The sequence below is a fragment of the Motacilla alba genome, chromosome 11 (genome assembly GCF_015832195.1).
Source record: "Motacilla alba alba isolate MOTALB_02 chromosome 11, Motacilla_alba_V1.0_pri, whole genome shotgun sequence".
Lineage (NCBI taxonomy): Eukaryota > Metazoa > Chordata > Aves > Passeriformes > Motacillidae > Motacilla > Motacilla alba.
Window position 1 is genome coordinate 17,109,818 of NC_052026.1, and position 26,776 is coordinate 17,136,593.

Genomic DNA, 26,776 nt, shown 5'->3' on the forward strand with positions numbered 1-26,776 from the left:
CAAGAGATGTGGCAGTTGCCATAGCAACAATTACATATTGTGTTGAATACCAGAGTAAATGCTATAAAGAACAGGAGCCACTGGTGGTTTTCATTAATTTAATGTTCCTTTTTTGGACAAAGTGTGACTCATAAGTTTATTCACTCTGTGTGTAAGTGCCTAGATCAAATGTGTGGGCTCGCTTTCCTCCTCTTTCCCTCAGTGTGCAACTTCAGCATGTAAATGAGAAGTACTTGGTTATTTAAGGAGAGAAAAATGGTCCTATAGACTGGAAACATGAATAATTGCCTGTGAAACAAGAAGGTGTTAACTTCCGTGAGTGCTCAGTGCCTCAGTCTGTGAGTAATCTACATTCAGATTCCATGTGAGCCACGGTGTAGTTATCCAGGAAAAGGGACTTTGTGCTCCTCAGTAGCAAGGAGGGCTAAGAACTGAATGTGTTTAGCAGTGACTTAAAGGTGAAATTAGATTATTTTTGAGACAGATGCAGACCTTGTTAACGATTTCACATTATTGAGAGACTAATGTGAAATGACAGGCAAAATTCTTTGCAATGAATGCATTTTATTAAAAACCAGTTGCAAACAGAATTCCTTTCAGCCCTGAGCTGCATTTAGGCTGCTCAATTGGTTTTCCCTGCTGCAACAGGTACCAATTCACTATGGCTTGATGTGCTCCTGTAGAAACTTCATTTTTTTTTGTGGAAACTCAGAACCAGATGCAGTTCTAGAATGCACTAATTTTACTCTGTTTTCTTTTAAAACACACTGAGGTCTTATCCTCCATCCATGAGACCTCATGGCAAAGCTTCCACAAACCTCAATGAGAGCACTTGCTCAAGGATTGCGAAAGTCTTGCATTTGAACTACAATTGATTCTGGCACATAGTGCCAAGAAAATACCTATTTACTTCTTGTGACTAAAACATTTTATGAGTTTGAATGGTGGATTAATTATCTGAAGATGTTTTGAATTTAATTAGCTTCTCTTTATGATCTTCTACATTAACTGTCCTTTATCCATAAAAGAAAGAATCCATTAAATGTTGTGGATGAGTGATAAACCATCATGCACTAGCATATAATTATTTTTTCCAGTATTTTTCTCTCTGAGTTTGGCCTGGAAGTATTCTGGAACAGATAAAACTGTGCCAATCCTGTACCTTAATCTTCAGAGATTGATGGAGTTTTGTGGAAACTCGTGCCAGAGGTGTGGGGAACATTCAAAGAAACCCTTTGGAAAAGGTTTAAATTTAAAATTCATGTAGTAAATGAGGATATAAGTAAGAAAGCAGGAGGCTAAGCATGATTTAGTAGAACATTAGGCGAGATCATAAAGGATAAGTAAATTTCTCTGAGGATATGTAATATCTTTCATTTATAAAGTGGCTTTCATCCTGTAAGATCCTTAAAGTGCAACTATTAAGTACATGGGGACAGAATGTGTGTGTGCCTGTCTTAGTACAAACATCTCTAAAAAGAGGCATTTGCATAGATATCTTTATTTTTGATACTTATTTCACAATACTTTTTCACATCAGGGTAGGAACAGAGTCTTCTTAAATGAGGGATTAGGGAAAAAGAGCTGGCAATTTTGATATGATATCAGAATTGCCATGACAGCCTTAATGTTCTCAAATCCATCATGAAAAAGAGATGTTACAGAAACCAGGAGAATATGTGCAACTCAGAGTAGAGAAGAAAAATTGTCCATTTATTCCATGGCTGTTCTTTCATCCAGCACCAGGAATGATGCAGTTGGTGCACCACAACTACCCCAAATCCACCCCAGAGCTCTCAGATTTATTAAGGAGCAGACAGTTCCAAGAGGATCTCAAGCTGAGTTGTGCCCAAAACTGAGCTCAAAGTTCTTTCTTTTTTTTTTTTTTTCTGTCAGACACACAGAATATTGCTGGTTTTTTCCCCCTATCTGCTTCTCCCTCAGCTGCCAGAAGCAGCATGGATTTGAGAGAGCCATGATAAGAGAAATTATTGACATGAAAAGATGATTCCCTGAGTAAGAGTTTAGTAATTTCTCTCCATTGGACACATCAATAAGAATCTCTAATGATTGTCCCAATGTTTCCATGCTGATTTCCACGACCCTGAAGGAACATTTATTATGGTTATTACAGTAACACCTATCTCAGCACTCATCTTAAACATTTAATGGAGCATCACAGGATAAAAATCTACATTTGTCCTCCCCCAAGAGTTGATTCTGCCTTTGCAAGAACAGATGGCTTCTTTTGGACCTAAATTTCCTTATTTGTTTGTTGATCATTGCAAGTTTGATGCTTTTATGGTTATTTCTTTGCATCTTACTTTGCAGCTAGGTTTTTTTTTTAAGTACCTAGAATAACTTGGCAACTTGAAGAATGTCAGAGTTAAAGCTTAGAGCAATTTGGTGTCCTCATAATAAACAACTCTGCTAATGCTTGCAGTCGTCTTGGAGTTATTAATCATCCATCCCCTCACTTATTTCAGCACCAAATCAAACTGAATAACCTTTGCATTAAGTAGTTGATCCGTCTGAGGAAAAAAAAATAGTTTTGCTACTTGGTTTATACAGTTTCTCACTGAGAGGGCACCTGGGGTTGTGATTGCACAGGAAGAAAGTGCAAATCTAAAATCTCTTTAATGGTACCAATGGTGCTGCAGAACTACTGAATATTTGATGTGGCCAGGTAATGTCAAGGCAGTGTGGATGGACTGCTTTGGTTTGTTTTGTCTCAAAAAGGGTCAAACGTGTGACACGACCTGTGTGTTTGTAAATGGAAGTTTGGGGTCTCATTCGTGTGTGTGTGGATTTCAGATTAGACATCTCTCCAATGAATATAAATGTATAATTGACCAGGTTTTATGGAGCTTTAAGGACTCTGCTAATAAGGAGAATAACAGACTTCAGCATTGTCATACTCTTCTGATGAACAAAATCTTTTCAGGACTACTAGTACAAGTGTGCAAAATATATATGCAAAATCAGATAAAGATTTACAGCTTGCAGACCTATTGATGATCATCTATGAGTTATTAAAACCCATAAAAATCCAACTTATCTCTCTTTAATTCTTCTAGAACCCATCCGATGCTGTGTGTTAAATTACTTAATGTTTGCTGGGCTTTTGTTACAATATTGGACACTGTTGCACTGTCTAATCACCAGGGAAAAGGTGATAGTACAAGTTTGTTTTTTTTTAAATCTGGAAGTCCAAACTTTCATTCTCAGACATTGCCACAGAAATTTTTTGTCCGGGGATTTCAAGGGTGTGATCCCATGAAGAACTGGGAGATGATGGAGGCTTTATACCTGCACTGATATTAGGGTGCGTTGGTATTACCTGAATTTCTGACCAACCCAAAAAGAAGACTAGCAAGAAATCAGTTCATGTTTGCACTACTAATGCAGCTTAAAAGGCTGTATCAAAATGTAGAGGGCTCCCTTCAAGCCCAGCAGCGTGGTGATAAGGCAGCAGGGCACCTCTCTGGAACAGGGGGCTCAAGTGCTCTCCAGAGCCAGATCATTTTGATTTGGATATTGTTGAGCTCAGGGACAAAAAAAAATAAATCAAATAAATACAAAATTCCTGATTGGCTGACAAATACTATGCATTGCAGTTTCTTCTCTGCACAGAGAGAATATCCTCATACCTGTGACTTTTTCCTTTTCCCTGAAGATGAAATAAAAATTCACTTCTGCTTGATAAAACACTCATGACTACTGAAAGCCTGTGCTGGTGACAAAACCCCAGGTGGGAGGGCCCAGGTTACTCAGGAATGTGCTCCAGCCTGGCAACATCTGCAACAAGAATATTCACACTAAATCTGTTCTTATTGCTGCCCTTGCTGCAAGCTCTCAACTCATGCTGTAGACTAAGGTGATTACTACACTAATATTCTGTGTTTGCATTAATCCTGACAGTCCTCTGCAGCAGAATGGCCTGCTAGAAATAAAAAACAAACAAACAAACAAACACAACCCCCAAAAAACCAAAAACCAAAAAAACCAGAAAACTTGGATTGAATTTCTGGTTTGGGAGATGGGGATTTCATGATTTGTTTTGGTAGTACCTCAGCAGTCATGGACTAATTAGTTCTGTCATTGATTATATCAAAGCCTGAACCTCTAAACTGAGAGATTCATTGGAAATGCTCACATGTGTTTTATTTCCAGCTATGTCTGTGGAAACATTACTGATATATCAGTGTGAAATATCGAGGAGAGACTTTAGGACATGTTCTGTTCAGTGCTAACATTATAGTTTTGTGTTGAGAAACATTATAGAGATATAGGAACATATATATTTATAGGTTGGGACAAAAAAGAGGAACAATATTTGGCAATTTTTCAACAAAGTCATGTTCTTGCATGACTTAAAAGTGATACAGTTGGCTGTCCTATCCACTCTGCTTCAATAACAACTGCAACTTGGTACTAAAAATTTTTATTTGTTTGTCCCACTTTTAGTTTTCAGTGGAGGTGAATTGTTTCAGCAACAGGTCAAGGGCAAAACTAGCAGCTCTCCAGTCCTCATCCCTTGTGTGAATGTGCAGGGCAGCCTGAGAACCTTTCTGACTTTCTTTGCAGACAGCTTCATTTTCTCTGTGCTGCTGTATTGTGTTGTCCTACCATGGCTTTCTCTCTTCCCCTCCACTATCAACAACCACCCTTTTGAAACTGGTTTGGTCCTTAAAGCCAGACTTGACCCTCAAAACTGACCCTCAAATCAGGAATTCAGGCAGAGGTAAGGAGAAGGGATGTTAAAAGTTTAGTTTAATGATTTAAAGTCAAAGCTGGCTCTGAATTTGGCTCACTTCTACAACACTCAAACTCATCACTGACAAAGCTACATGAGTGTATGAGCAAGGCTTGGAGCTTTAAGTTACAGGGCTGATTTTCGGCCTGATTATTCACAAAACCGTGTAATTAATCTGTCATAGGAAAACACAGCAAGCAGCACACCAAATGCAATCCCCATTAAGTCAACAGGAGTCATCCCACCGACTTTAATGAGCTTTGAATCCACTCATAAATCTGCTGTGAGGAGTGTCCAAATCAAAATTTATCTGGGGGTGACCTTGATGTTAATTGTTAGTGCTTCCATGTTGTTTAATTGCCAGGAAAGCTGAATGCATTAGTGGGACTATCATATGGTATGGTCCTTTCTATTGGATACTATTAGCATCAAGTTGATGTATGTAATATTAATTGTACATAATGTTAGTGGGTAGTCACAGTCTGCCAGTTATATTTTGTATCTGTGAAACAGGAAAAAAAACCCTCTTCAGTTATTTTTAATGTCGCTTCTCCCTTCAGCTGAATCCCTGCAAAATTAATGTTTTTTTGATCAAGCAGCTCTTCAGAGGATCTCAGAAGTTTCACATTTATTCAGTGGCTTTTAATCCCAGATTTTGTGTACTGACTGTAATTACTTAAAAATTATATCTCAAATTTGTAAATAACATAAAGGAGATTCTGTACAGTCCTATGATGTTTATTAAATTTAACATCTGCCAGAAAAGTTCAATCATCTGTATCCCAAATGGAAATGTTTCCTTCTTTACCATGTCATATTTAATTCAATTAGAGGAAAAACATGGGGAATACATTAGAAGTACAAATGGGAAAGAGTTCCTTTAATTTTTGTCTACTAAACAGAAAAGTAGATGGTTTACTTGAGGAACATAATTACTGTAGCTTCTAGTGGTATAAAAACATGGGAGAGTTATAGTTGGAGGAGTGGAGGAGAGAAATTATTGGTTTTGTTTAATGGCTTTCTGAATCCCTTGTCAGTGCTGGTAATTATTGTGTCTTTTCTTTTTGTTGGCTCTCAATGCATTAGGCTGTGCTTACGATCATTTTATTAATGGAAAGTATGTTTCTGAACAATTGTGAATCAGATAAGTGGCTTGATTAAAACTCATTCTTTAAAACTATAAAATGAGAAAATAACGTGAATTAACCTCGAGTCTAGACAGTGGGAAGATAAGACTCTGGTTTGCAGTGAGGGTGTGTGCTTAGAAGGGAGGGCAAGAACCTCCTGCGCTGGCATTTCTGCTTCATTTCACCGCAGTATGGAAGCACTGAGGAAGACTGTGGCTTTAGGAGATAGATGCAGGAAAGAGCTTCTAGGAGGAAACCCAAGCTGGGCAAAAGGAGGAAGTGTTACTACTGACAATCTTCACTTTGATATCTCTCTGTGTCTGATCCCTGCAGAAAATGGAGTTATTCAATAAGCACATCACAGGTGGGGTTTTGTCTTGGTTTGAAAAGACAGGTGTCTGCTAAGGAAGAAATCCAAACAAAAAAATCCCATCGCACACATTTAATCCCAACCTTAACAAAAAAAAAAAACCAAACAAAAAAAATCCACACTTTGGCACTCCATTAGCATCATTATTATCTAGTCCAAGGAGACTAATTTGTAATCTTCTGATAAGAGATTTATATGTGTGAAGTGTATTTTTCAAAAATATCAGTGGAACCGCGATGGAATGCTGAGTTCTGTGAGACTCATTTAAGCAGATGTCTCTCTCTCTCTCTAGATATATGTGAATGTGCTACATGGATTTTATCTCAGCTAATAAGCATGAATTATACATTCTTAAATGCTTCTTCCATTTATCAAGCTTAATGTTGTTTAAAAAAATCTGAAAACAAACAAAAAAACACTATAGAATATTTTCTTTTAACTTTCCCCATGCTGCAACTCTTCCCATGGGATGACAAGTACCTTAAATCAGTGCAATAATTGTCTTATAAAAATGGCACACTAAGCATGTTTTTCCACCAGAAATTTTCATTTTGATTCTCAATATCTCATATCTGACACTGGGCTAAATGAGAACATGGCTTAGCAGTTGATATTGATTTGCATGTAATTTTTTCATTTCTCTTTTCTATTCAAAAGGAATCAGTGCTGACAAGTTAATGAACTCCAGCTACAAATACAGAGAGATAAGCCATGGGATAGGTTTAGTACCTGCCTTGTTCTAATTACGAAAGGTTTTCTTTGGGTGGCTGTTTCATGTTCACTACAGGGAAACTGGAATAAAGTGACTGTCAACAAAGTAGACACCTGAAAAAGTGACATAGTTTAGGGCTATTTATAGAATGTTTAAGCAAGTCTACATCAATTTATCCCAATATTTTTAAGTCTCTAATATTTACAGGTGGAATATACTTAAAATAAAAGTACACTGAGTCCTAGGGCTCTATGTTGAATAAAGATTCATAAAACTATTCTACTTTATATCATCTATTTTTAACTTCTTGTATAAATTAACAGCTTTGGACAGTGACAGTAGAGATCAGGACTGAAAACCAGGTCTCAGAACATTTTTTTCCCTGAACTTCTTTGTACACCTTTTTCCCCCTCCAATGAATAAACCTGGCATCTAAGGAGTTATTCCAAGTTGAGTTCAGGTGTTGTTTCACATGGCTAAATTGATGAATGTGATTGATGTGGTATTTTGGCTGCTATGTCCTGCTGCTTGGAGATATGAGCTGGTCAAACCTCATTCAGAAATAAAATCCTGTTTTGTGGCCTAGGGTAGATTTCTTTTGTCCATACAACTTGAAGCTGCTTCCAGAAGTACTGTAAAACTGAGTTTTACATTGAAACCAACCTGTGGTGTGAACAACTCTGAAGTACCTTTGGTGCTTTGGAGGAGGAGCAGACTGTGGTATTGCTCTGTGGTGTAAATTTACTAGAAGGTAATTCTCCACCACCTGGAATTTTCTATCAGACACTTCCTGCACTGCCAGCAGTGATAGAGATAATTAATCTGACCAGGGAATTTGGCCACTGAAGTCACTTGTGGACTTTTGGAATTAAAGACTCTCTGAATGTTTGCACGACTAACAAGCCATGCAGGAATGGAGTGAGGAAGAGAGAGGAGCTGTGGATATTCACTGGCTTGGGCAGCAAATGTCTGTGGTGACCATAAAAGGCAGGGAACAGGACGTTCCATGCTTTCCACCATGGGTTCTCTTCTCAGAAGAGCAGGGTGGGGAAGGCCGTGGCACTCTGCCCTGGATTCCAGCCTTGCCCAGTGTTGCTCTGGCAATGGGAACAAACTCTTGTCTCTGGGGAACACACTGATGGTATTTGGCCAACCAGAGCAGTGGCATAAACGCAAGTTTAAAGCTGTATTTAAAGAGCTGTGCCTGCACAGTTTGAGACACCAGCTCTGCCTCGCTGTCGTGCTGATGGTCACAGAATATGCTAATTTGAAAGGGACCCACTGGGATCATCAAAGTCCAGCTCCTGGCCCGGCACAGGACACCCCAACAATCCCCCGTGTGCCTGGGAGTGTTGTCCCAGCACTCCTCCAGCTATGAACACGATGCTGATGGGCAAAGACCTGGAGCAGTGGTTTCTTGGCTTCAGAGGGCTCTGATTTTGCAGCAGGAGGGAAATAGATGTGCAGCAGAAAAAGTTCCTTTTCCTCTCCTCTACCCCAAACAAAACTCAAAACAGCTAAGGAGAATCAGCAGCAATAATGTTGTTTATTAAAGATGAGAGGATGAGAGGTTGAAATGGGTATTTTTCAGATCTTTTCCCAAAATTATTATTCAGCCCTTGTATGGGGATAAGTCTGATGAAGGATTCATTTATTTGCCATTTCAGTATCATTCATGTTTTCCTAACAGGAGAGAAATGTGAAATAACGAAAACATTGTTCTTTATTCCAAGATTAAAGTTTCAAAAGCTTAAGATTTGAACTTTACTTACATCTTTTGAAGAGGCTTGAGAAGCTATTATGCAACCATATCTTTCATTTCAACTACAGTTGAAAACAATACCATCAATACAGCATAAAAATATTGGGTTTAACTTGTTTCTATTTGTATTGCAAGGGTAAATACCTCACAGGGCTTCCAGCCTAAATTTGCAGGCTCAAAAATGTTGTGATTATTCAGGATAAGCTTCAGACAAGCCTATGAAATCCCAGCTATTTGTTTGGTGCGAATGCAGATCTCCTCATTGAAGCGCAGCCATGCCTGACACGAGCAGAGAGTTCACTTAAAGTCTTTGTTGTTTCTAAAGATAATGAGAGTTTCAGGGTATTTTTTGTATTTCTTAAGAAAGTTTAAATATCACCTCAAGGACATGGAGGTAGATGGACACAGAGCTGTCAGAATTAAAAATGAATGACAGGAAGAAATTTTGTTTGCATAAATTTTCTAGGAGAGAAATTGGGAAGATGGGTAAGGGACAGAGCAGAAGAAAAGTGTAGGATCATAATGAGATAAAAGTTGTGACATACAGAAGGGGTCATCAAGAGCCCTAAAATTAAAAATAAAAGAAGGAGGGGGGAGAGGAGGGCAGAAGTAGCTAGACAGAAAATGAGAGCTCAGGAAAAAAATAAAGAAAATACTGTATAAAAAAAATCTATTCTAACAGGTTTCCTCAAATTGTTCATGCCCCCTCCCTCTGTTTTATTTTCCCTTTGCAGCCTGTAGCATGAGTCTCATAAAACTTCACTAAGATTATAATGCAATACCTTGGCACCAATCTCTCTTGTTTATGTGTCCATTAGTTCAAAGCCACAGACAGGCAATTTATTGGGTATGAAAAATGTCACCTATGGCACACTCATTTGCATCTGAAAATTGATTTTTGTCACACTGGGATTTTAGGACAGCCTTTTTTGGCAGCCAACGTTGCCACAAAGCATAATAAAAATAATTATGTGACCACAAAAGCAGGTGAAGTTCACTGTAAGTTTTAAGTCTTTGGGGAATTGCAGTTGGCAAGGCATTATTGATGAGCTTGTGATCCTTCTTGGTGATTAAATATTGACACCTAAACTTAAAACATTACTTGAGATTGCCAGCAAAGTGGATAACAACATAATGGGACTTGATAGTGTTTACTCAAACATTTCAGCATGATAGCAGAATATTAGTGATGTCACTTGAACAATTGAACTATTAATTAAGATTTTTTAAAACTGGTAATCACTGAGCTGTGGAATGTTTTTTAAGAAAGTACTGTTAAACACCTTTAGAGGCTCAGTTAAAACATGTCACCAGCTTAGCAGTTTTGCATCTGCTAAGTCAATTCATTAATTCATTTTCTACTTTCTGATGTGTTTGGCTGTTGGAGTTTGCCAAGTGTTTGTCTCTCACTGATATGATGGTTAATGTACATGGGAAGGTGTCATTTTCCATTGTGATACTGAAAAATCCTATTAATTATCAGTGTTAAGTTGTTCAAACACTTTCATTAGTTATTTTGGCAAAACAATTCCCCGGGGTGAGATATATTTATATAACAAATTCCTCTAAAGCTGAATCAACCATAAATGGATTATGCAAACTTGTTTCCTTTCTTGTAGATAAATTGTTTTACAGCAGTGTTCATTATGAGAAAGTCCTTTACCCACTGTAGTACTTAATCAGCACAGAATAATCTACAGCTTCAGTTTCAATGGTAAAAAGGCACCATTCTTTAATATGAATCCAACTTTTAATCTTAGCCCTGGATGCTGGTTCTTTTATTTTTTATGCCTGATTTAAAGCACAGGCAAAGGGTGGTGATTTATAAGCTCATACTCCTTAAGGAAGTTTCTGTATGCAGTCATGAAAGGAAAAACATGCTGTTGAAAAGGGATGAGCATGATCTGACTGAGATGTGGGTTGGAGAAAGGATGGAGACCAAAAGGTGATTCTTTGGCATTTAAGGAATGTGTGACTTTTTATACAAACATAGAACTCAGCGGAGAAATTTGGGATTATTGAAGCATTTGATTTTGTTAAAATACAAATTGATACCTTTGTTTTCTAAACAAGTTTTAACTGTTTGACCAGTTCATTAATAACCCCTTGGCATGTGACTGCACTCTGAGAGGTGTCCAGAGTGTGACACAACTCCTGGCTGGTTCTGTGGAGCTCCTTTGCTGGGATTTATGGGACAGAGCACTAAACAGTAACCAAGGACTGCACGCCCATATTTCACACACACTCAGGGCTGTCTCTGCCAGCAGAAGGATTTGACCTTAATCATGGGTTACTCATAGGCCTCTCAAAACTGAGCCTGTTTTAAATCATGGGTGGCACAAATATTTTGCTCTGAAATCAGGCTGCAGCTGCCAGGCGCTGGCTGTCGTTTGGGGCCCACTGGCATTTGTTCCTAGCAAAGAAGCCAGCCTGAAAAGTATCAGGGAAAGCCTGGGAGTACCAGGAAAGTCAGTCAGAGACTTTACCTCATTAGCAGAGGGGTATGTTTCTGTCAACTATCACAAGTGTCATTAAAAATCAGAGCAAACACTTTTATATTTGCTTGTTGCACTAGAATTCAGACAAAACCTCCAACATATTTTCTTCTTTGCAAATGATTTTTACTGCCCTTGCACTCTTGGTTTAAATTTTTATTGGGGTAGGAAAAGAGCTCTGTTATTTTCTAACTTTTTCTTCACTGTTTTAGCACTATTTCCTACTTCAGGGTTTGTTAGGTTCGGTCTCCTGGACTCTGGCTATATTTTCAATGTGGGATTTATAGTTGGTAGAAGTAGCCTGGATCACAGTCTGAGTGTGCTCAGTAACATTGTTTGACCATATTTGGTTCTCTTCAACTGAAAGGACCAGTCTCTGCTGGTAAAATTCCATATTTAGTTTCGAACCAATGATTTCACTTTTATAAATTGTTGCATCCAATAGAGAGGAAAAATCATTACTATCAGTGCAGAAACACTTAGGTAAATACAAGTGGTTCTTTTACAATGTTAAAAGCGAAAATGTGTGAGTTTCCAATTCCCTCATACTGATAGAATCAGTAGAAAAGTGATTCTGTTGTGTTTTATATAATGTACAGTGAAATACCAATGAATACTTTTTCTACCTTATTGAATGATACCAGGCTGTTACCATCAATGAGAGCAAAACTACTTGCTTCTATTTCTTTGCTTGCTCAAAATTCTAAAGGAAAAAAAAAATAACAGTTTACTTGAGCTCCCATGAATTTTCTGACCTACCCACCTATGTTTTAATCTAGAAAAATACTATTCCCTGGAAAGTACTAATCAACAGAAGTATTTCCATTGCATGGGTTCATTCTCCACAGCACGGCTATTCCAAACCTCATTCCGTCTTTTACAATTTTTTTTTGGTTTTGTAATTTATGCCATTACTCCTCCAAGTGGCACAGACATCACTTCCCATCAAGTCATTCAGATCACAGAGATAACCTTTTTGTTTTCATCTTGTGCTCTAAATGTAATAAATCAAATCCTTGCCAAAAGCAAGTTCTGAATTTTATATCGTGAAATTTGCATTTCATGCTCTGCTGCTTATTCACAGAAGCCATCCAATCTGAAAAGACAAATAATGCCACATGACTTGTGTAACTAATACAGACAAATGTTTCCAAGCAACTGCCTGAGCAATCTGAAGATCAAAAATTACTCATCTGAAAAACTTGCGTATAATGGTAGATAATGTATTTGTTCACAGATTTCAGGGTCTGCTAATGGACAGTTTGTAAACTGAAACAGGACCAAAAATGTATCCAATTAGGAAGGCTGCAATTTATTAACTTGTCTCTATTAGATAGCTCCAGCAAAATAAAGCTATTTTAGGCCAAGAAAGTCGTACTGCACTTCACTGCTCTGTGCAATGATCAGGCAAGAGCAGCCAGACCCTCAAGCACAGTGCTGCAGGTTTGATTTTGGAGCTGGGATACCAAAGGGAATGGTGTGAACAAAGTTGAATAATGCAGAGTTGATTTAATTTTCTCACGTTCCTTGGAAATTCTTCACTTTGCAGTAGCAGCATGCTATGCCTGCTCTGACACACACAGGGTCTTTGGTCACGTTTGGAGGCTGGACGTTTGTACTTGGCATGTGCAATGAGAACTGGAGAATCGTTCTTACAAATTCATAAAGACATTTAAATACAGTCCACTCGAGGTTCTTCTGGGGCTGGCATGATGGATAATTATGAGGGGTAGACAAATATAGCTGATTTAGCTCAAGCTGTGAGAACACAGGGTTTCAGTTCCAGAATTGTCCTGTTTAAATTCCAGTATGTCAGTAGAAGCAGCAGACATCACAGGTCTGGCTTTAATGACTTCAGTTACTTTGGGAGCAAGAAAATGCACATAGATAAAAATAGAATTTATCTGACAGATCTGAAAAAATATGAAATATGAACAAAAAGGTAAAGTGGAAATAAAGGGGTGGATAATCTCCTTTGGTCAGAGCCCAGGCTTTTGAATGCATTTGAATACATTATTTCTTTCTCAGAAACACACTGGACTAGAAATCAAGACCTGAGCAGGATTTTCAGATCTGTGGAGTGCTAAAATAACAGCATTCACTGGAAGGTCTGTGGGAACAATTATTAGAACAATACAGAACTTGTGTCTGCCCTGTGGCTGCTGGGCTGGCTGTGCCTCTCAGTCGCTGCACTGGACTTAACAAGGAGCACTGGAGAGCTCCAGCCCTGCTCTGACAGCTTTGAGAGCATCATTTCCTTTAAATAATCTTGGATTCTGCTTCCCACTGCTCAGAAGCACAGAGTGGGAAGCCCATGGCCAATGCCACAAAAACAAGTAGCACTGGAGTTGCCAGGCAAATGACATGCAGGGAGTAAGTCTGGATCTGTCTTCTCTTGGCCAGGAAACTTTAATAAAACCTGTTTACTTGGTGTTTGTGTAGGTGGGGACTGTTCTCATACCATGGGGATGCTCAGTTAAAGGTCAGCAGGTGTGAACTAAGGAATATAAATATTTCTGTGCTCCTCTGGCTGCAGGTTGTTAGGGCAAGATGCTCAGATTCAAACATATGAATTGGACTGATTTACAGTTGGGAACTCTCATGTCACATTTCATGTATTGTCAAGTGTACTTGGCTTTAGTTTCTGCAGTTATAATCCAGAAAAAACATCTTCAAACCATTGTAAACTATGACTCCTGCCATTTTAGGCTCTTCTCCCTGAAGTATGTGGCAATTAATATTGTTAGCAGCCTGATGTTACAGCTCATGAATCATTGATCTGTTCCAGCACAGCAATTAATTTGCCTCTGATTCCTGACAGGTACACTCTTTGAATTTCCTGAAGCAGACTTAATTGCCAGCATGCGATTAAGGAGAAATGTGAGAATTCACAAAGATGTCCAAGCCTATGTCTGGGTCTCCATCTAGCATCTTTCACTTTTCTTTTGGGAACCTTCTGCAAAAAAAGCCGTGCTTTGATTTCCCACCCCAAAACAGATACAGAAAAACCAAAATAATATTGCTATTTCTAGCCAGCATATTTTATGAATTCAGCAGAAATCAAATCTAGAAGTCAAATTTGAGTGAATGACTTGGGTTTGTTGGTTTTGGGGTTTTTTTTGGTTTTTTTTTCATGCGTCTTGGAGTTAATACTTTTTTAAAACTTGGTTCATTGCATGTCCATTTCCAGACACATTTCATCTAAGTCAGAACTTCAACTGGGTGCTCTCTTCTTTAGTAATACTGTGTGGGTCTTTGAGACTGTCCAGACTAATGAAAGGTTTAGAACTAACAGGCATTGTCCTGTGAATTTAATTGGGTCACTGTGGTGGGAACAAATAGCACAGGGCATGTTTAGGTCTTGTATTCTCACCTTTGAAAAATGCAGCCAGAGTGCAGCAGGAAGCCTGGCAGTGCTCAGGTGATAATGAAAAGTTGTCCACAAGCCACTACAGCACTGTCTCTTTATTGTGCCACACAACAGAGTTAAGCTGCTGCTGTAGGGCAGTTACTGCCTGTTAATTTGTGTTGAAGAGTAAAACTAGAGCCCAAATTGTGAAGTGGATTAATACACTATGATTTCAGCTTTTTGGACTCAGTTAATGCCCGTTAATTAATTTGTTCCGAGTAGCTGGACCAAGCAGTGAAGTGGATTAATGCACTAACATTTCTTCTTTCAACCAGACTTGAAATCCAGCCTGGTGACTGAGGAGCTTTGCTGGAGCCTGGATCTAAGTAGGCATTTTGTCTTCATCACAGACCATGGCTTCATTTGTCAGCCTGGCAGCTCCTGCACGGGAGAGCTCAGGAATGCAGCTCTGGAGAGCAACCTGCATGCATAGTCAGGCCTCATAGAATACACCCAGACTCTTTATTGTGATCTGAACACAGCACAGCCCTGCTCTGCTGGCTTGGGCAAAGTTATTTTTGCTAGGAGTTGGTAGAGCAGGAAAGGAGGGAGGGAGTTGTGCAGGCACAGGACTGCAATATAATGCATGCAAGAGAGTACCAGCTCTAATGGGAATCATTGAAAGTCCCTCCCAGTTAAACTCACCTTGATTGCTCCAACTAGAAACAGACTTTTCACACTCTTAACAAATGTGGGTGGTTTTTTGTTTTGTTTTTCAGCATAAGGCAAATGGAAATTGATCCATAGCTGGGACTCCTCCCTGTGATTAATGCTGTGCAAAGAGCAGGATTCACCTGGAGGTGCCCAGCTGATGCACCTGCACAGGTCAAGTGACCAAAATACAGGGGAAGAAATGTGGCTTGTGTGTCCATTCAGGCAGGGGCCTGGGACTGCAGCTGCTGCATCATTTAACTGCACACATGGCTTTAACATACACTCTTTTTCTTTAGGGTATCATGGAATTGCTTTTGTGCAGCACTTGAAAGCAGTGAATTCCATAGCACTTGAGCCCAGAATAAGGGTATAAAATGTGTTAATTTTCTGCACACTCGCACAGCTGGCTGCCCTGCAGCAAGACATAGAGAGCTGGTTTTCCAAGGTGAAACAACTTCTGCTATGAATATTTATTTCACATAAGAAATAAACTTTATTTATTAGAAATTGTCCTTATATCCCAGGAGAGAAATGTGGAGCTGCTTGTTCATGGCTGCTTGTGTCATTTCACATTTGGAGTTGTCATTTGTGTACTACTGATCTACAGATTTTGTGGCTTCATGTAGATTATTGCCCCACCAAAAACTCGTCTTTAACACATTTATCAGCCCTAGATCTGAGATTTGTGCTCTATGTGCTCTTTCTCCTTTTTGAGTGTTAAAAGGACTCTTGAATTTTGAGTTCCTCCAATATAAGCAAAGAAATTAGTCCACTCAGTGGAATATTGAGAGCAGGAATATTGAGAGTAAGAAGTTAAGGCCTTGTGTCCATGTTGTGCAATGTATTTTACACGAGGCTTTGGTTAAGTCCCAAAAGAATTAGATTTTTGAAAGATATTATTTGCTTCAGATCTCCACTGTGTTTCTATTTGCAGTAGCAATTTGCTGTCTCACCCAAAAGCAGATGATTTCATTAAGTGAAAGATAAACCAAACCAAAATGCCCTACTTTTAATGTAAATTTTTATTACAGCACACTTTTCTTAAGGCTTTTGTACCTAGGCAATGGCATCAAAAATACTTTCCTTATTTCAGTTACATTTATTTGAGGTGCTGAAGGTTTTGGGACATCTTTAGGAATTTTTCTTTTCTCCTGGCGTGTTGCAAAATCAGTCTGGTTTTATTTGCTTCCCTACAAGTGTAAGCACAGCAGGGATGGAGAGAAGGGTATTTTTACCCGTGATAAGTGATGTGTTGCTAATGTATCCTGGTGAAGATAGAGGCATAAGGTCAGCCATTGTCTTTGTCCTCAAGCCTGTATTTCAGTTGTGTTTGACAGATGAGGCAGTCAGAGCATATTTGGTTGTTTGTGTATAAGGGACACCTCATTATATTTAATGAGCAGTGTTGAACCAATATGAGCTTTCCTGTAAGAGGGGGTGATTCACATATGCTTCAAAATGAGAATAACATTCTCTAAATGATGACAAAAAACCCCTGAAATGTTAATTTAAAAGAAGAGTGTATTATTCTCAGTGCAGGTAAATCCCACAGCTAAAGCAAAGTTAGTGGTACTTTGTTTTCATCTTAGAAAAACTTTTTGCTGTCACAGAATAAGGCAGGTGTGTAGATAAATGAAACTTATATTTCAATAGATACATGACTTTTCCATCAAAAAAAAAACCAAAAACCACTGCAGAAGTTCAGGGCAATAATGGAATGAATTATTTCACAGAGTAAAAATTCAGATGTGTCTCCACTGTAGTTTTGTCACCTATGTATCAAAAACACTCCAGAATAAATCAGCATTAAAATGGCTCTGATTTACACATGACCAAATGGTTTGAACCAGAATAACTTTTTTCACTTATTATTTTGACTCCTCTAAAGATAACAGGAGCCTCCATCCTATAAAAATACCCCTGGCCCAGGCAGATGGAGGGCCCAGGAGCAAAGCTGAGGGCTGAGATCACCAAGTGTCTCTGCAGTTAATGGATATAACAGAAATGGGCAGTGTGAGGCTCTGCCTCTCCACTTATGGAACAATTATAGGAGAAGGAACACCCAGAGTAATTAAATCCAGTTTCACCAGCAATTTCCATTAGATATTGTATCTGGCCATGCATCACCAGCTTGGAAGTTGTTTTTCTCTGAAATACCCTATTCCCCTTAGCCAGCTGCATTTTAGCTGGGTTTGTTCTTCCCAAGCACACAAAATGATTTTTAGGGTGACATTTATGGGCATTGAGGACAGACTGCTTTTGAGCAGATGTTTGTGTGAATGCCATTGACCTTTAAATTTCTTAAATTTATTCATTGAGTTCATTATTTGTTTAACAGTTGTTCATCAACTTAAAGTTCCAGTACATTTCTGAGATTTTTTTATATCACTACCAACATGTGAAAATATTTTTCTTGTTTAAGCATACATTTTAGAAATAATTAACTTCAATGCAACTGATATAACAATATTCTGATAGAAATAACACACATAAAGGAATTAAGTATTACAACATGATTTTAAATTCCAAATTAAAATTATTTAAAAATTATTTCCTATGTTCACCTGCAAAGAGTTCTAGTTTTTCAGCATTTTTGTGATGTTATTTTGTAGGAAAACCAAAATACCTCAGATTACCACACCCCATTCCCTTTTTCAGATGAACTTTGCTTGTAACAAACACCCAATTAATTTTATTTTTTGTATTTAGGGCTGACCCCATTTGATACCATCAACCTTAGTATATAAGACCAACTAAATGACAAGAAACTCAAGCACTTTTCTGGTCAGCACAGTGGATTACAGATTGCCACTCCAGCAGTGTTTCCAACCCTTATTGTGACAAATCGATACCAGAATTCAGCCACCCTATTCCCATGACAAGTTCTAATGAAATTTTCTTTGCCAAGAGTAATGGTTTGTGCTGCTGGAGAGTGACCAGGCCATTCATTCAAATATTCAAGCTCTGCAAGAAGGCCTGGTAAAAAGAAGGAAAGACAAAACAAAGAGGAAAGTTCTTGAAGGATGCAGGGAAATTCCAGCTTGCATGGTGTTATAGTATGGGCAGGCTGGCATCTCTCAATTCCAGTTTAGTCAAAATGCTGGAAAAATGAGGAGGCTGTGTTTGGTGCTTTTTTATTGGGAACAGGAAATCAAACTTTATTGCCAAACTTTATAACCAGACTTTATTGATTTAGTGAATCAGCTAAACTATGGCTGAGCTGATTCCATGCCTAGAAGGGGAAATTAAGGAAGTCAAAAAGATGTTATAGAAGTTGGCTATGAAATGGTGGCAATGAAATAATAGTTGAACTCTGATCATAATCCTCTGATCATGAGAAGTATATTTCACTGACCATGTGAAATACAATGATCACAGATATGAAATTGTAGTTGAGCAGTAAAAATAACGAACCTGATAGGATTTCTCTCCTACCATTTGTGTTAAAAAGACACACCAAAAACAATCAAAAAGATTGAATTTTTGGTTTTGGTGCACTTTCTTTTAGGTAGGCATGTATTCATGATATTATATCTATTTTAAATTTTGCCTGTGGATGGGTGTCCATAGACATACACTTTTATGTTTCTGTATTTTATATGAGGCAGCACCAGTGGGAGAAGCAGATGTGGCCACCGCCGTCATCTCTCTGGGTGCTGGTGGGACACACCCCCCTGGGACAGGCCAAAAATCCTCATTTGGAGTTGTTGTATCCTCTGTGGTTTTGATCAGCTGGCTCCAGCAAAGGTGATGGAGAACTCCGTGTGGCCTCCCTCATGGCAAGGTCCAAAAGACCACTCCTGTGGCAATGCCAGCCTGATATTTTAAGAACGTTTGAAGCAAAATTACCAACTCTACCTGGAGTAATTTTATATCCCTTGTGAGTTGCTTCTCCAAGAAATTAAATAGGTGAATCCAGTAAGAATTATTATATATCCAATATATCCATCCATGAATGAGAGTTATCAGCTGTTGAGTCAGGTGTTAAGTGCACATGTAATGTCAGATTCCTTGGCACATTCCTTCTTTTACACTGACTGAGGATCTAACATGCAGTTGCAGCTGCTTGGCACTAAGCAAAATGTGTTTCTTTTTTCTTAGTTCTTTACAAATGTGGAAATCATGATAACCACAAACACCAGTCAGTTGTTCAATGTGTTGGTGAAGTACTCTTGACCTTTTCTTCTCCTCTGCTTACCTGCATTCCCTAGGGGTGCTTTTGGCCACTCATTTAATCAGTCATTGCTGTTAGACAAGAGGGGATGATAGAAAAGAAATCATCACAAAGAAATCACTATTTAGAAAAACACAGTGAGATTTGAAGAATATGCAACACACTCAGAGAAGTATTTACATTTCTGTACTTAATCTACACAACCTTCTTCTCGATGAAACAGAATAATTGTGTTGTAAACAAAAGACAAGTGTTGTTTTTTGTTGTTGTTTTTCTGAAGTTCTGCTTAGAAATCTGGACCTAAAGGCCTTAAGTCTTACCATCATACTGCTTTCCTTTAGAACTTCACTTCTTTATATTAATGACTCACTGAATATAATTTGTGTTTTTCTTCCATTTGAGACCCTTTGGGAAAGTGTAAGGATAACCTGTCATGGGAAAGTGATGAGCTATCTGCTTATGGGTCTATGGCAACCACAGTTGTGAGCCCTAGATGCTGAACAATCTGGAAATTGCTTTTCCTATTCAAACTACCACAGAAAGAAATGTGACACATTCAGGTTGGATGGGACTCTGAGAAAAGTGATCTGGTGGAAGATGTCCCTGCTCACTGCAGGTGGGACCAGATGGCTTTTAAAGTTCCCTTTTAACTCAAACCTTTCCATGATGCAAAGATAAACAAATCTGAATGTCTTGTTCATTTGCAAAGACTCCCAGGTCTCAGCAAATGAACAAGACATTCAGACTTGTCTCATTCAAATCCCTGCATCTGCCTGAGCTGAAGGAAACCACGAGAGTAGGAGCAGGACTGAAAGGTGTGATCAGATAAATGCTGCTGCTGCTGAGCTAAAGAGCTGGGGTTTCCTTGTGGCCATCATGGGAGTCACTCTTGCTCCTCAGGATCATCTCAGGCACGTGCCAGCCCCTCTGTGTTTATGGTGTAAGGGATTTTGAAAGCTTTACTGCTCTGTGCATTTGCCTTTGGACAGGATTCAGCTCTTTTCATTTGACACTTCAACTGTTCTCATCTTGAACTTTCTCATGAATTTTTATTAAGGGAAACTCTTGGGAGAGGAGTTGAAAGACAAAAACAGGGACCTGAGTGGCCTTCAGACTGAAAGATTAGAGAGAAGTAGGAAAGCCTTTGGGAGATCTGGGAACTCTACCAGGGGGAGCCTCAAAATGTTATGAAAATTGGCAACATTGCGAGAAGGGATCCTCTGTGCACTTCCCATTGCTCTTTGACTTTATCATGTCTAAAGCAACTGGTGAAAACTTGAATTTCCCTGGCTCCTGTTTGTTGTCAAATTTGAGAAATGATGCTAAAGCCAGCAGAGGTAGAGCAGAGTTTTGTGGCGAGAGGCTCGTTGGACGGGAGGCGTTGCCACAGATGGAGGCAGGAACAGCCTGTGGAGAGCTTGGCTGATGGATCCAGATTGTGCCACCAAGAAAACTTATTCAGCTTTGACATTTTATAAAAACACAGCCTAGGAATGGAGCTTTCCTTGTAATGAAGAATCAATTGTTAAAACAACAACATGGATTCCAGAACTGGCTGAAATCTTTGGGGTTTGGAGTTTGTGCATTAAGAAAGAAAAGTGTTATCTGCAGGATATAACTGCCTTACTGGAATGAGACATTTAATTCAAACAGTGATTTTTTTATAAAACTGTCATGACAACCTGAATGAAAAGTAGTGATTGAAGTATTTTTCAGTTCCCCAGTTCCCAATACACTACAAATCTGGACTTTTTTGTTGTTGTTAAGTTTTTGGCTGATTTGTTTCGTTTCATTTATTTGTGGGTGTTTGATTGTTTTGTGGGGTTTTTTTGTTATCTTTTCCAAAAAAAGGGGCTTGGATCAAGGGAGAGCTTTGGGAGATGGGGAGAGGCTTTTTTTGACCTTGGTAGTTACTGTTCTTGGAGAAGAGAGTTGCAGAGGCTGTGGGAGGAAGCAAAGGAAGGAGAGTGGTCTCTAGGAGGCTGCAGCTCCTGCAGGGAGAGCACTGAGCAGATCAGAGAGCAGAAGGGAAGAGAAAGCAAAGGTGTGGTGGGCAGAGTTTTCCAGGGGCCAGAGGCCACTGTGGAGAGTTCACTGTAGCTCATGACGTGCTGAACTGCCTGAAGCTCAGATAGAAAGAAAGGCTCCAGAAAATGCAGCAGAAAAAGAAGTCCTGTGTACAATCAACTTATATTTTTGTTCTCTCTGAGAGCATAGCATGAACCTTTCTCTGACAGAAAGCAAACCCCAACACAAAACATCCAACACAAACAACCTACTAGTTCATATTTTAAGTTACACCTGGGCTTTGGTGTCTGATTTGAAGTTATAAGCTTTTGGTGTTTATTGAGTGTTCATTGCCTGTGGACTGTGTTTGCAAATTCACTTTGTTCTGTTTCATTGAAAGCCTGGGCTGAGAAGTGACTGAGTGTAGATGATGTCTATCCTTATCTATGTCTTCAGAGATATCACCGTATATATCTTTAGAGACAATTCTCTTAAAACATTAAAAATGTGTCTTTTGACTAGTCTTGTGCAAGTATTCGAGGTAAAGCAGACCTTGCTAAAGGCTTATGGTTTAATCAGCTATCAGTTTAGGATTACAGACACACCTGCTTAGGTTTATAACTTGTTTACATGAGTGCAAAATCAATATGGGCTATCTACTGCCACTGAAAAAAGTGCAGTAACCTGAAAGATGGAATACATATTTTTATATGTTATCATTAATTGCTGAAAATATATATCATACTAAACTTAGAATCTGGTGGCCCATGGTAATTTTGCCTAAAGGTGCAGGGAAAGGGAATAACAACAGAAGTTTTGCTAATTGGTCTTTTTCTTTTTCAGGAAATCTTAAAACTGGAAGGCAACCTCGGAATTCCAAGGCAAAAAAGGGCTATTTTGGCAACTCCAATATTAATTCCTGAAAATCAAAGACCTCCATTCCCCAGATTAGTTGGCAAGGTAAGTCAACAAAACTGAGTCAAATTTTGATATTAAGTAATTGACCTATTACTCTCAGAGTTTTGCAGTGCCTATCACACTGGTAGTAATATTCCAGGATTCTTCCTACCCTCTTCCATCCCTTCTGCTTGTGAACACTGAATTTTTGGATCTCAGGCAGCCTGGGTCTCTCTGTAGAAGTTCCTTCATTAAGAATTTCTTATGGGGAGTTTAAGGTGGGAGTTCTGGGCTCCTCAGGCACAAGGAGAGAAACCAGGCCCTGTTTGTACTGCAATGTTTTCCTGGCATCTTGTCATCCCGATTTGTTCCTGTTCCTGAAGTGCTTCTCAGGCATCACAAGTGCCTTAGAGGATGTACAAAGACAAAAATGTGAGAGCATCTGGCAGGCTGTTTTTCAAAGGCCCTGAGAAACCTGTCCTCAACTAATGTTTAAATTATAGGAATTGCAAGTGATCAGCACCTTGAAACACTTGGAGATGTCATAATTTTTACAATCTTTTATGGTTTTTGTTTCAGCATTGCTCCAATTTAGGTATCCAGTTGATTAATTTGGCTGGAGTATATTGCAAACCGAAACAGAGATCATGCACGTGTCAGGGGAGACAAAAGTTTTAGAGGTATTTAAGATAATAGAATGACATATTCTAGGTCAACTGTGGCAATTTGCAACTGAATGCTGAACAAAGTATAAATAAAAAGGTTTGGACTCTCAGACCTACTGATTGTAAGGAAGAAATTCAGTCAAAATCAATGCTGAAAAGAAAAGCAATTAGTTCTTTTTGACTTGTCACAGATCTTCACAAGATAGGCTGTGAGGTCTTGCTAAATACAATGAATATCTGTAGGAGCTCAGAGTACTGGTTCCTGTACCTGTTTCAGATCCTGCACAAGCTGGAGAAAAAGCTGTTCATCTCCCTCCCTTAAATTTAGATATTTATTATCATCTTTCCATAGCTTCATGAATTTAAAAAAAATTCACTTAGTTGCTCACTTCTGTAAGGCATGAGGAACGTGTTTGTTTCCTCTTCCAAAATATTTTGGGGCTCATCTTCAGAAGCCTCTCAGGGCACCACATGGACTGATGGATCACAGCTCCTGCTGGGCGTTGGTTTTTCCTGAACCTCAGGAAAAAAGCCTTTGCCATCTCTGCTCTGCTGTCATCCCTGCAGAAGGACATTGCAGATTAGAGTGGTTTCTATGGTGTTTTGGGGAAGAGGCAAAACATCCAGAGAATGGGTAATTTGCATGTTACAACAGAGTTTCAAAAATGAGAAGGAACGTGAAGCTTTCCTGACTGCATGGAAGGATGATAAGGATAATTCCAGATTTTTGACTTGTTCTGTGTGGTACCACCGAGTGATCCTGTCTGGATTTTCACATGGAAGTCAGTTTTCCAGTGTGTTATTTTCCCTTTCTTTCTTACTTTCCCTTTCTTTCTTACTTTCCCTTTCTTTCTCCTGATTTAGCAAATTACCAGAGTGGTTTCTTAATTTGTTCTGATTTCCTCTTGCTCTCCGCTCCATGCTGTGCTGGCTGGAATTGCACAAGGTTGTTTGGAAGTGATTGCAGCAGCCAACAGGTGAAATGCTGATTAGCACCTAATGGGGAGCAGGGCAGATGTGTGGAAAGAGGAAAGCAGGGGGAGAACAATTAATTGAGTTTTATTTCACAGTTACAAAACACACCATAAAGGAAAAAAAATATAGGAATTTTAGAGGACTTCCTTCATGAATTTTTGTTATATGTGTATCAGGAAGGAGATGCTGCAGTGGACAAGTGAAAACAGTGTTTTCTTCAAATTAATTACAAAAATTTCAATTAATGTTTAGGTTAACAAGGAAGTACGTGTGTCAAGCCTGTTCTCTGTGCTGGTACTGGCTTTCCAGCATCCCCACTCAGGAATTGGATTATTGCCTTGCCATTTCCACACCCTTCACTAGGGTAGCTCTTAATTAAATAACTATCCTAGGCATGCTGTGTTTGTAGGTGGAGAAGTCTCACCTTTTAACAGGATTTAAGGTTTTGCATATCATGCCTCGTGCCTGAGGGAGAACCCTGAGATTAAAACATTTTAATACAACCTTGCTAACGTGGGCCTTTGTGACCAGATGGCCCAGGCTACAACTCTTGACTGTTATTGATGTGTTTTGTTTAGCTCTTGCTGATAGAGCACTGGGATATGATATCCAATTTTGAGTCTCTCTCCATATGCTGCTTTTCCGGTTTATTTGTCCACATGAAGTCAAATGAAATACAAAGCAGTGGGATGCAGGATTATTTTCTACTTCCACTGGCAGGTTATTCTCCACTACACCATGGAAATGTTTTCTGAGACTAACTTAGAGTGGTGGTGGTTCTGTGCATCTACAAAACAATGATACCCTTTAACTGATAATGGTGCTTTTTGAAGTTTAATCCTCACACTAAAGCAGACCCCAAGGAGCACAAAGGGAATTGTGGAGATGCTCAACAAGTCCCGCCTCTTTTTCTACACATCAGAAGAGAAGAGAAGGACACCTGCAAAGTGAGATTGTGCTTATCCAGGCTCAGAGGATTTGCTCTTCATGTTATTGATGGACAAATGGTGAATCAAGGATTCTATTCCTCAGTTTAAAGGAGCTGTCCTGCATGAGAATGAGTATTGCAATTGTTGGCAGGTAAAATCTGGAAGCCATGAGTGGCCTGGTGAAAACTGGCAGGACATTTTATGCTTGGTGAAGGGCAGAACACAGAGAGAGGTACACAGGAGTCTTTGCAGGAAATTATTGAATAAATCAAAACCAAACCTTTTTTTTTTTTCCCGTAAGATTTTTTTTTTTGTTGTCATTTGTCTATTTTGTCTTTTGGAGGGGGTGTGGGGTTGGATCAGGTATTTTGGATCAGAAACTTTCTCTACTTCCTGCCCCTATCTGGCTGTTAGCTGCAGTTACATGTCAGGACTGACCCCAAAGAAAGCTCTAGAAGGACTAGAAGTGGTCCAGGCTTGCAAACAGGATAAAAATCTTTAAGATCTATGAGGAAGTGGTTTTTTTTTTCCTCTTCTGAGATGTGAATTTAAGGCAAGGAGCAAATGCATCTTGTCTGTTAAAGCAGCAGTAGAAAAACACTTGAAGAGGAGAGGAAGCTGAAGAAAACTGGATGTAAAAAGCTGTAAAAAGCTGCTGCAAGCTGATATTTTTGAGTGGCTATACTATTTATATACAATAAATTGCATGCTTCATGAAAGAGAATTGCCACGGACTAAAGAAGCAGCTCTAAAAAAATGTCAAACTTCAGGCAAAAAATTGAACTGTCAAAAGAGATGACCATGATCTCTCAGCCTGGGAAGAGAATCCAGAGAGAAGGTTTATAGGTTAGAGGAAAACATGAGAAACACAAGAGAGGGGCAACAGTGAAACAAAATCTGAATTTAGAAGTTTTTTGGTACCACTGGAAAATTAAGCAGAAAATGAGAGAGAGTCTAAAGAGAAGTGGAGGAGGAAAGGACCTGGCAAGGAGGGGTGTCCAAGCCTGGAGGATAATGGTGTGTGCTCACAGAGAAGAGAATGATGTGCAGAAACCTCAAAACCTTTCCAACACCATGAGAGGAATCTGTGTGACTGCTTATCATCTGATTAGCTGGGAAAGGTCTGAATCCCAATGATTGGCCTGAATCTTTGTTTCAGTTACTAAAAATGATGTGGAAACAAAAGAATGTATTTCTCATGATGGAACTAGACATGGGGTCTACAGGAAACATTTACTGGATTTTAATTTTTTTTTTAAAATATCCCATTGCTTGTTTTCAAATCATCACCACATCAAATGATATGGTTGTGCTGTGCCAGAGCATGGTCAGAAAACAGGAAATGGTCATCAGCAAGAATTTTGGCTTGTCCAGGAGACAAGAATATTTTGGTGACTGCTAAAGAAGTGGGTGAGGAACTTTTTCAGCGAGGAGATGGAATTACAGAGACACAAGGAATTCTGATTCCTTGAACAAGTCTGATGGCATATAAGGAGAGCATTCTGCTAAAGTGTGCCTACAATTTCATGTGAGAAAGGCATATCCACAGATGAGGATATAGGAACAAGAAGCAAACAAGGCAGAAAAGTGAACAGGTGGGAAAAGGGTGTTATTTATGAATAGCACTTAGGCAATAAATAAAGCTCTTTGAAATCCATCAAGAAACAAAGATTGGGTTTAGAGAAAAAATCAAGTTATAGTCCAAGTATGGTAAGATTGGGCAGAAATATATATGAGCTCAATTTTCTCTGCCTAGCACAAGCATTTTCTGTAAATCCAGATGATTTAAGTGAAAGGAATACACTGGTGCAATAACTAATGGATATAAATTTTGGCATAAAATT

General features: G+C 39.0%; 1 protein-coding gene across 2 annotated transcripts in view; it reads left to right on the forward strand.

Annotated features, from left to right (window-relative positions):
- The window catches only part of CDH13 (cadherin 13), a 442,930-nt gene that overhangs the window by 162,509 nt on the left and 253,645 nt on the right, over positions 1 to 26,776 (forward strand). For both annotated transcript variants that reach the window (XM_038147938.1, XM_038147939.1), the window contains exon 4: positions 22,310 to 22,426. In XM_038147938.1, coding sequence (XP_038003866.1) covers positions 22,310 to 22,426 — 117 coding nt within the window. The remainder of the gene's footprint in view (positions 1 to 22,309; positions 22,427 to 26,776) is intronic.